This window comes from Lampetra planeri, chromosome 22 (assembly GCF_965212315.1).
Source record: "Lampetra planeri chromosome 22, kcLamPlan1.2.h2, whole genome shotgun sequence".
NCBI lineage: Eukaryota > Metazoa > Chordata > Hyperoartia > Petromyzontiformes > Petromyzontidae > Lampetra > Lampetra planeri.
In genome coordinates, this window is record NC_136128.1 from 10,779,673 (window position 1) to 10,791,177 (window position 11,505).

The window sequence follows — 11,505 nt, forward strand, 5'->3', positions numbered from 1 at the left end:
GTTCATCCAACAAAAGCTGGAGCGCGCGGGGCAGGCGGAGCGACAGCTGGTCTTCAATGAGATCCTGCAGGCCTCATACCAGCTGATGACCGACGTCTTTGGCAACTACGTCATTCAGAAGTTCTTCGAGGTGAGCAGTCGTCGAAGGGAGAGAGAGGCAAGAAAGATCTCCGTTTCATCATTGTGGGTCGCCATCGTTTGGCCAAAATCGGCGAGGTTTCCCCCCCCCCCCTCTTGGGAACCATAAAAACGGTAAACAAAAACAGTGTTATTGAAAGTACAAGTTCACTGAATTATCAGCTCTATACATTGTATTTATCCAAAAAAATTTTACATTTAAATGAGCTTCCAACTAGAAAAACATTCAGAAAATACACTCCCAACTAAAAAGAACAGCAGCAACCAATTCGTTTTTCAGATTGATCTTCAAGGTTCTCGCCTTAATGTCACTACAAATGAAAATCCAATAATGCCACTCGAGGTCCTTTCCCGCCCTCTCGATCTCTTGTTGCCTTTCCCAACTGCCCTGCTGACATCCGCCTATTTGCCCACTTCCCTCCCCCACCCCCACTACCCCCCCCCCACCTTCCCGCGTTACTACAGTTTGGCAGTCTGGAGCAGAAGCTGGCGTTGGCCCAGCGCATCCGTGGCCACGTGCTGCCCCTAGCGCTGCAGATGTACGGGTGCCGAGTGATCCAGCGTGCTCTCGAGTCTCTCCCGCAGGAACAGCAGGTATCAATGACATGTTTAGGGCGCTGACACTTTACCTGTAACCAAGTGTGGAAAGGCTAGATTCGGAGTGGTGTCCAGAGGTCCTCGTCGAAGAGGAGCAATGAAACGAACAAGACTGTTAAGCTGGGTCCACACCGGAGCAGTCCATCGTTTGACACCGCTTAAATTGCTCGCAATCAACGCAACTTAATTGCCCGCAGCAACCGGTTATTCGATTCTTCGCAACTAGTTGCAGGGACGTCCACGTAGAAGTCTCGCAGTCCCACGCCTACATCTGGCAAGCCCTGGTGGTCACCCATCCTAGTACAGTACATCCTAACACTGACCAGGCTCGGCCTCGCTTTGGGGAAGATGGTCATTGGCGTGTACAATACAATCGATATTAATTCTATCATGGGACCTTTTTGCCAGTATCAAAGTATGATGATATTGAACAATTGATGCGTTGTGAAATGGTAAAGTGGCGAGCGGTTGGCGGAGGAGTGCAGCGTTGTAAATTGCGCCTAATGCGTCTTTGCGCCATGCGGGCGGTGCAGACAGAGATGGTGGCCGAGCTTGACGGACACGTGCTCAAGTGCGTCAAGGATCAGAACGGAAACCACGTCGTTCAGAAGTGCATCGAGTGCGTGCAGCCGGTGGTGTTGCAGTTCGTCATCGACGCCTTCCACGGACAGGTAGGCTCGCCCGTCACGCGTGCGTCTGTCCGAATGTCGTTTTGGAAATCAAAAAGGGCGTGTTATTACAGGTCTCGTTAACGCTGCCTTAAATCGAGTTAAGTGGTGGGCCAATGTTTTGTGGGTAATGGTCAGTTCATAGAGTTGATTCATTTTTAGGTAATGGCTTGTCTGCAGACTATGCAATGTCCCTTTCGAGCAGGCTACTTCAGAAACATACTCTTTCTGTAAACATAAGGCCTGATTGTGTAGCACATTCTAAGTATCAGTGAATGTACAATTCATAGAATATTCAGTCACCAAATCGAAAACCATTTTATCAGGCTGTTCAACACACAATCGAAGCTTTCATCAATGAGAACAATTATTGAAAGTGTAACCGTCAACGTTACAGTCCCCTCTAGTGGTGCAAATGGGCATAACGCCCGCAACACGTGCGTCTTTAACTTCTTATCGCGTCTCGTGAACGAAGCTTCGAGCTTTACGCCTCGCAGCCCCGGGACAGAGGGCGTCGGGCAAACGTACAAGCCTAACACAGGCTCTCTACGTCAAACGTTTTGCTCGCTCTGCGTCTTCTAATAACACGTGGTACCGATCGGTTACAGCTGACGTGAAAATTCTGCTCGCTCACAAAAGGAACGAATAACTAATTCGTCCTCGTACACTCCCCCCCCCCCCCCCCGTAACTCCTCGCTGGGCCCGCGTGCGAAGGTGTTTGCGCTGTCGACGCACCCGTACGGCTGCCGCGTGATACAGAGGATCCTGGAGCACTGCACCCCGGAGCAAACCCTCCCCATCCTGGAGGAGCTGCATCAGCACACGGAGGCTCTCGTGCAGGTGGGACCCCTCGCCCATGAGCGCAACCGTCGGTTGTTTCAAATATCCCCGTGGGTGTGGGTGGGTGTGTGTGTGTAAGCGTGTGCCATTCCGGCCTTAATAGGTGCTCGCTAACAGCACTTGCCCCCCCACTGTTAAGGCTATATGGGGGATCTTTGTGTAAGTGTGCTGCCTACAGAATAACATGTTTAATTCGTCCATACTAAGAGGTTTTTTTCCCTGGGTTAGAGCGTGTAAATATAAATGTGTCGTTAAACCCAGCACCACCCGACACAGCCAATTAATTAATAAGCTTTGTCACCTCAACAAAACGTGCCAAATCCTTACAAGTGCAGCACACCGATATCTTGTTGAGTAATCCCAAAAACACAATTCGGTAATTACAACCAGCCTCATCGGGCGACAGCCAGAGTTGCATATCGCCTGCTGTGACGTATTTTATATACACACACACACACTGGAAACGTGGACACTGGATATTGCATACTATTCTTCTCTGTCTCCCCCTCCCCGTTTTAATTTTCGTCTTCCCCAATTTGCGCGAGGTCCCCAGCCTGGGATTGTTTATCCCGGTGACGTTCTGTACCCCATTGTTGGAACTTTTCGGTGTGGTTTGCCCGGGGCTCGCGTGTTGTTATCAAATTAAAAAAAAAACTCGCGCAACTTAGTGAACGCTTGTTCGCAAGTGACAAAAAATGTAATAACAAAAAACTTAAAATGCCGCAGCTCACGGCTTTTAATATTGAATCGTGTCGTCGCCGGCAGGATCAGTACGGCAACTACGTGATCCAACACGTCCTGGAGCACGGGCGGCCCGAGGATAAAAGCAAGATCGTGGCGGAGCTCCGGGGGAAGGTGCTCGCGTTGAGCCAGCACAAGTTCGCCAGGTACGCCTTGGCCCGCAGCTAAGCAGGGCGGCCCGCACCACCACCGCCCTGCGTCTGGCCTGTTGACCAAATCGCAAGGGGGTACCGCGAAATCGGCTACTTTGTGTGCGCCACGTAAAAAAAAGGAGAACGCAGCTTTCGTGGAATTTAAGACACGCACGAGAGATGTTTGGCTTTCATTGTGTTTAATTGGGCATCGGATTTGCGACCAAAAAAATATATATATATTTTTACGCTCGTGATAATGTGCGTTGAAGTTTGCGCGTAAGAATGGATTGTCGACAGTTGATGGAAATACTCAGCTTAACTGCTAATAATATGTTTAGGCTAACATGTGAAATGATAACCTCACTAACGAGACTAAAAACGAGACAAAACGGGCATTCTTCAATTGAATCTCTCCATCCCAAATGCCGAGGCGTGTTAATTACGCCTTGTGTCCATGGTAAGCGTTTGACAAAATAATATGTAGAAACAAGGAAGGAATAAGCATATGATAGCAATCTATCATGCATGTTAGAAAGCATTACAGAACACATGCAAGTGCATACATTTTCCCCAATACGTATTTAATTATCATTGGTAACTGTGCTGCTTTGGAATCTCCTCCCAGAGGTTGTTCTTCCAAACTCTCATAACCTTGCTCAATTAAGGCAACAAATACATTCTTAACTATTACAAGTGCAACACTGCTCTATCGATGGGACATTTTTGCCAGCATCAAAACTGATTAAAAATAAGAATAGTCTTTATCACGTTCTGGCTAGAAAACAGGAGGTGTTAGGATGTTCAAACACCACATAGATATATTTTGGAGGGCATCACGTCTGCATTAACCACACATACTTATGGCAAAACATGCAAATAAACATGCTCTGATCATATATGGCATTGTCTTTGAAACGTATTGACCGACACCAGCGACAGCCTTCTCCATGGCCTTGTCTCACCAGTATCAGACCGGAGAACGCTTAAAAGGCGAAACAGTACAGAGACAATTCAAGAATACTTACAGCTCGGATTGAGCAGTGAATGCACGCTTGATGCCTTGCAAAAGTTATCCAGTGTTCGAATGTCTTTCCACCTGTTTTATTGCCAGAAAGTGTAAAACATATTCATAAATGTTTTGAACAATGCTGTTTATTTGGGTCTCTGGAGCCTGTGCTCAACCCACCGTGACCAAAAAAAAGACGGGACCGATAATTAACAACGTTCAATCGGGATTCCTCCCGTCGGCAGCAACGTGGTGGAGAAGTGCGTGTCGCACTCGTCGCGTGCCGAGCGAGCCATGCTGATCGAGGAGGTGTGCGCGAGCGGCGAGGGCTCGCACGGACCGCTCTACGCCATGATGAAGGATCAGTACGCCAACTATGTTGTGCAGAAGATGATCGACGTGGCCGAGCCTCCGCAGCGCAAGATCCTCATGCACAAGGTGATGGGGCGGCGGAGGTTTTTGAGGGGTTAGGGTCGAGGGAGGGCGGGGGGTTAGTCCATTGCTGTCCGTGTTCAACAGAAAATTAGCGCCCTTAGGAAACGGTGGCAATGCCTGGGTCGATCGTCGCCAGCAGTCGTCGCCAGCAACGTATTTAATACAGCAGCTGGTTAAGAGAATGGGGTTTGGACGAGGCGATGGAAAGTGTGTTTGGTCAACGGTGCACAGCCTTGGATAGTCACGTTGGCATCTGTCTTGCGACTTGATTGTAAATTGGCTAAGCTGCCCACTCGGTGAAAAGAACGATCGTATACGATCTAATTTTGCCGACTACATTTTTTGCAATGGAAAATTGAGACAACCGTTGCCATTTACGCTTTGCCGACCATTGCCCTACATATTTTCCCCGAGTGCATCCACGGCATGAAGGTCTCCGAAGGTTTTGTTGACCGGCCGCCGCCCCCCCCCCCCACCTCTCCGTGCGCTTTCCCGTGTGCAGATCCGGCCCCACGTGGCGACCCTGCGCAAGTACACGTACGGAAAGCACATCCTGGCCAAGCTGGAGAAGTACTTCCTGAAGAACAGCGCCGATCTTGGGCCCCTCGGCGTGCCCACGGCCAACGGCATGATCTGAAACAGCGGCCGCCACCCACCCGTCGTCCCCAGCACCCACCCGCCATTGCCCACTCTCACGGGGCTTTATTCCCAGGCCGAGCCAGGTGAAAGGGCAGCCTTTCTTTTGCTCCGTCCTGCCTTCACCGTCGACCTGTGAGAGAGCTCATTAGAAAGGACCCCACTCCCCCCCTAAACGTCCCAGTGTAAAATTAACCAGTGTGTTACTTCCCGGGGTAATAATTTTCCTTTCTGTACATTATTATTTTTTAATATAAATAACCATCACAAAGACAAAACCTCTCTTGGTTCTCTTACTCCTGCCCACTCGCCACGCGATTCCTCCCAAGCGGCTGCGGCGGAGTTTGGTTTTTTAAAATCTCTCGCGCGAGCGTTTCGTCGGCACCAGCGCCGCGCGTGTTTCCTTTCTTTCACACGCCGGCGGTCCTCGCCGCGTGACCAATCGGCGCCTCCGTGTAGAAGCCATTTGTAAAATAGGTTTGTACATTACATTGGCCCCCGCATTGGGCACTGAAGGAGACGTTAAATCTTTAACCCACTCAGAGTTTGCCCACACAAACGGCCGCTTGCGAGGGCGATGCTCGGCGCGCCACTCACAGCCTTTAAATTGAGTAGCGTTTAATTTTACCCCGCGTTAACCTGTAACTAGATTGTCCATTTTTTCATAAGTTTGTAAAGAAATTTTGAGATTTGCAGTACAAGTTTTTAGTCGTAGATTTGCGTATATTTGAGGTTAAAAAAAATTTGTACAAAAGCATCGGTTTGTGATTTATCGTAGTGTCCATAGTGAGAAAAAAAAACCACAACATATTACATAGTTTGTGAATTGCTGTACATAACAAAAAGGCCAGGAGAAGAGTGGGTGTTAAGTGGTTCCTTACATGTGCTCATGTCCAGGGAAGCTGACTCGTGTTAAATGTCTTTGTAAAACTTGTCAGATGTTTGGACTCGATTTTTCAACAACAGATAATGCATATTCACGCGGTCTTCAACGAGTGGTCTCTCGGCTTCCCCCCCCCCCCCTTCCGTTGGTTCCCGGACCACCTTGTGCGAGTTGCACCCGAGTGTCGTCTTGTAGTTGCGGCCCCCCCCCCCCCACTGCGTCTGCCAACTCGTGTCAGACCACAACCGCGCGTGGCCGCTGAGGCCACACCGATTTCGCTCGACAGCGTGGCCATTCGGACTTCGTTCGGAGGGCGTCGATTGATTCGTTTGCATTTTTCAAAGACTTTTACCACCTATCGCTGTACACGTGTAAAGGTTCGTGTGGTGTGTGTGTGTACATGTGCGCTTGCCAAGCATACATATATATTTATACGTATACATATGTATTTTTTGGGGAGGGGGGCACGCGTTCGCCACCGACCTTTACGGGGTTACTTTGACCACCACAAGCCTTCCGTGCTTGCCTTCTTGAAAACATGGGAGAAGAAAGAAAGTTTGAAAACGAGACGACAGAAACAACACGTTGCGGGTAGTCGCGGGAGATAATAAGAGATGCGTCGACCTCGGACATTGGATTTGTTGCGAGTGACGACGAACGTGTCGCATGTTCTGCATCTTTCCACACCGCAGCCCCGAGCGGTGCGCACAGACATTGATTTGACCTCAAAAGAAAGTGAGGGATTTTTAAACATTAGCTTCTTTTTGTCACCGGTGGGTAGAGGAGGGGGAGGGCAATCGAACCCAGGGGGTGATGCATGGTACTGCGTGGTTTCAGTAGTAGCAGCTTTTTGCAACTTGTGCGGGTGTTTTCTTATTTTTTTGTAATTCACGGCTAACATCCGGAGAAGGGGATCTCGCTCGGGGCTGTCATTGTCATCATCCAGCATCTCTTTGGATTGACGACGCCAATTCTTATTTTCCCGTTCCACCCCTAACCCCCCCCCCCCCCCCCGAGGCTGAATGAGGTGTTGGGCTTTGCTGCTTTTAAACCACCTCCAAGCCAAGCCCAGCCCGGCTGGGAGTGGGTGGCAGGGCCTGCGTATCGAGGAAGAATCGACCGGTTCGGCCTCCTAGGGGTCTCGAATTGGGAGCCGACTTTGAGCCGTTGTGCTTTGCGTGCAGCCCCCCACAACGCACCTTGACACACCACGAGTTAGCCGGTCCCGATGCCGCCGTTTCGTTGGCACCATTTCGTAATATCTCAGTGGCCAGCAGATGGAAAGCCCCAAGTCTCTAAACCCTTCTGTCCTGCAGTGTCGTTTTTTCGCAGGTCTGTAAGCATTGTGTAGGATCCTAAGGCGTGTTGTTAACTTAGATACCATACATATATAGAAACCACGTTGGATTTTTATGTAATCTGAGATTGGATGCATTGTTAATTGTAGTATTGTATGAAATATATTAATCATGCTTGGGCTAATATTATTTTCTTCCCTGTATACAGTGTATGATGTCTTATTATGTATGAATAATACTGATGGTAATCAAAACAAACACTTCGTGTATGTTAGAGGTGCACAGTGTAATAATTAACATGATTGTACATTATATTTGTATACATTGTAAACCGGCTTACTGTATATGTGAAAATCTTGCTAAAAAAAGAAAAGAAAAAACAAACAAGCCAAGTTTGAATGCTGTGGAATCCTACATGTTGATGTACATTCTCTTATCTAGCTGTAATGTGGTGTAACATAAATTATACCCAAGTAACTTGAGTGGACATTTTTCAAGCTTTGTATAACTGAATGGGAGTCGTTCCCCTTTCGTGTCAATACTCTCGTGTAATTTTATTCTTTATCACTGTTAATACGTTTCAGATTACAGTTTTGTTTGGATTTTTATCATGGTTCGACTGCTGTGCATATACATAGTTAACGTTTGGCTTTATACTTTGCTCACCCCTTCTCTAACGTAGTTACCATGGAAAAAAATATAATGTAATGAATTTATTTCCTTGTAAAATCGGTGCCGATCCGGCTATATAAAGCGATGTACAGGAGGGAATTTGAGTTAAAAAGAAAAATGCACTCAAAACTATCTATATTCACCTTTTGCTTTCATCTTGGATTCGCGGTTAATTTTCAAAAGGGCACGGAAAGTTTCTGGTTTTTCACCCTCCCCCCTCAAGACTGTTTTTGAGTACGAAACCTGTGACCCGCGCGCGCTGCTCGTCACCGGCGTGGCAACTTTACGGCTCTTTCACGAACAAGAACACCACCACCGCCACCGAAACCTAAAATACGCGCAGAAAGTTACGAACCGTTCCAAGTGAAAAAAAGAGTCCGCTGTGTAAATGGGATGCATGCCCGTGAATTCCTTATCGTGGCTGCTACCGGTGCCCGCTCGCCCGCACGCCCTATTTGCTTTGTGAATGTGGTGATGTGCGCACGTTTTGGAACGCATCAAAAGCGAATCCCACGCATCTCTCTGGCCTTATCTTAAAAATTCAATTGCACCGTGTGTGCGTGCGTGCTGAAACTTGGAAGAAATGAAATTCAAACACGCCCCCCCCCCCGCCCATAATATTTGCCATCTTCATTTTGGGGACTCGCAAACACCGTTACGTGTCACGTACGTGTTAAAGGCTTCTTTGTTTCCATGGCAACTATTTTACTTACACACAAAAAACCCCCACGTATTACTGTAGTCAAATGGAGCCACGTTTTTCAACCCAGTGCCGTCTGCTTTTTGACCTCAATTTCACGCTTTTTTTCGCTCACCAAGCAACGATACTTATTAATACTGTATTAATGATGTATTAGTGATGCGTTGAGTATAAATTACGCTACTAATAAAGAAAGGAGAAAAAAACCCTCGGTTGTAACGATTTTGATTTTATTCGCTTGTGTGGCTTTGGTCGCTTGGGTGCGAGTCCACGGTGAAGACCGAGTGGCATTGGGCTCCATTCCCACAAACGGATCAAAGTGTCGGGTGTTGGTGAGCATCGTTATCAACCATGCTCTCTCCGCAGCAACATAAATCCAAAAGTTATCTCGTGATCCCACGATGCCAATTGTCCATCTTGCTGTTGCTACACGAGATGATCCCATTTTCTCCATCTGCTTTTGTGGTCTTAATTCCAGGTTTTGGATCGTTCGACTCATGCCATTGTCAGCCTCAACCATCGGTCATCATATCACTCTTCTTAATTCACGATTTGAAGCTTTTGTGACTGCAATGATTCATATTCTTAGGTTTTTTCGGTAAAGTCACGTAGGTAAAACATTAAAATTAATAAAAGTAAAATAAAATAAAAATCACGACGTTTCGGAGGCAACACAAGCTTCCGTCTTCAGGTGGAACCGTCACCGCCACGACACTTCTGAAGTCGTCTCTTAATTTGCATTGACGCATGTGTTCCTCTAAGCGTAATACCAACCATGCATCTTCACACTTTTCAGCATTTTTATTTGCTTTGTAGGTGTCTGATTTCGGTTTTCCTGGGGTAATAATGACAATTGTGAAATGTTTTTAGACGAATGTCCTTTATTTTGCGGTCGCCCAAATCTGTATCCTGAGCTTGTCTTTATTCAGGTACCATCAAATACGTTTTTATTCCTGAGAAGAATTGAATTGTGGTATGTTCGAGTCACTGGCTGACCGAACGAATCCTGCTGTGTCCGCCTTTCTCATCAGATCTGACACGAAGCAACATCTTACATAAAGGGCGAAACTAGCGTGTGTCGCCAGCAAACGTAGCAGGCGTGGGACTGCGAGTTTGCCAATAAATGATATTTCTGTTCTTGCCATCATGCTTTGTGGGGTTTCTCCAGGGTTTTCTGGATTCCTTCCACCACGACTGCGGGGGGAGTTCAAACATTTCCATCTGTGCATCACCAACAGGTGCAAACCGCATCTACTGCTGCCACGGTTTGTGCAGTGGATGCGGTTTGAGCTGAACCACGGGTATCGGTGGAAGATCAAAACCCAGGGAGTGAGGTTATTGGCTGTGGTGGTTATGCCTCAAACATTGGACTTGCACGTCCCATGGTTCCGTTCTGGGTGGCCACAGTCGCATCGGCTTCCCCGTGAGACTGTCTGCGTCGGGTCTGTAAATTTGTAAAGGCAGTACAGGGGACGAGCGGTCACAGGGGAGTAATGACAGGGGAATTAGCATAGGAAGAGACGAGGGGACAGATGAATGGGCAGACAGGGAAACGATCTGGGGTCTACGAGAAGGATCGAGAACAGGGGCTGTGGCCAAGTGACGGAAGGGGGCACGTGCGGATCAGGGACCGAGAGAAAGGGCGTGGCCACGGGTCAAGGGAGATGGCCACGCTGAGGATAAAGAGGGGTCGAGGAGAGGCTCGGAGCTGCTGTTGGAGTCGGGGTCTTCGTCTGTCGAGTGTGCGTGTCTTCAAACACATTCATGCGGAGCTGGTAGGAACGTTGGGTTGCTCGGTCAATGGCCAGGGTCAACGGCGGCGTGGTTTATTCCGCAAATATGCCCGACTGTGAGGGCGGGCACAAGCCGGCTTGAGTAGGTTAAACGTTGAGTTTTATAAGGGCACCACGGGGTGACCAGCCCCTCCCCACCCAGCCCCACCCACAACCTCCCCACCCAGCCCCTCCCCACCCTCCCCTCCCCACCCAGCCCTACCCTTCCCACCCAGCCCCTCCCCACCCTCCTCTCCCCACCCAGCCCCTCCCTCCCCACCCTCCTCTCCCCACCCAGCCCCTCCCTCCCCACCCAGCCCCTCCCTGCACGACGGACACAATAATCCCCTGTGGGCTGGTGTAACCAGAAGGTTCCTCCCAGTAAGATCACAAGAACAGCGTCTCGTGAAGTCGTTACACACTGATTTCAGTGTTGGCGCCACCCGGCGGACAGTGAGGAATTGCACTCAAAGCAAACATGGTTGAAGGGAAAGTCTTCACGAGAATCGGTCTCGAGCTAGACAGTTGTGTTAATATTTGCACACAAACTCGGGCTTAACTAACCGAACTGCTGATGAGGCCCACAGAGTCGAAACCGGTCTGGGGGTTTGCGTGCTTAAATGCTGCTGAATTTTGGTGTGGAAATCCAACAGGCAACAGATGAGAATTCAGTTTTATTCATGTTTCATTTACAGTATAAAGAAAACACATCCATAGGATGGTCTAGTAGCGGCTAGCGATAGATGAAGCAGCCAGGGCAGTAAGAGGCTAACTTTAATAAGAGATTAATTTCAATAAGAGACCAACTTTAATAACAGACAAACTTTAGCATCCTATCAGTTGCCAACAATAAGCACGGCCGCACCTCTGATGAGCAAGGTTGGCTACGTACGTACGGTGGAAAAGAAGTTCAACATACCATACATACCTTCAATTTCGAGAGTGCTGCTGTGAGTGGGAAACGGAACTTGAAATTCACTCAATG

The 11,505-nt window shown here is 48.4% G+C and overlaps 1 protein-coding gene across 12 annotated transcripts in view; it reads left to right on the forward strand.

Moving 5' to 3' along the window:
- Positions 1-7,853, forward strand: part of LOC144725009 (pumilio homolog 2-like) — a 39,036-nt gene extending 31,183 nt beyond the window's left edge. For 9 of the 12 annotated variants that reach the window (XM_078604426.1, XM_078604435.1, XM_078604427.1 and 6 more), the window contains 7 exons: positions 1-130; positions 604-731; positions 1,259-1,406; positions 2,118-2,243; positions 3,009-3,130; positions 4,370-4,562; positions 5,062-7,853. In XM_078604426.1, coding sequence (XP_078460552.1) covers positions 1-130; positions 604-731; positions 1,259-1,406; positions 2,118-2,243; positions 3,009-3,130; positions 4,370-4,562; positions 5,062-5,196 — 982 coding nt within the window. In that variant the 3' untranslated portion in view covers positions 5,197-7,853. Of the gene's footprint in view, positions 131-603; positions 733-1,258; positions 1,407-2,117; positions 2,244-3,008; positions 3,131-4,369; positions 4,563-5,061 lie in introns of all 12 variants that reach the window. The other 3 variants (XM_078604428.1, XM_078604438.1, XM_078604437.1) reach the window with 1 other exon arrangement.
- The last annotated feature ends 3,652 nt before the right edge of the window (positions 7,854-11,505 follow it).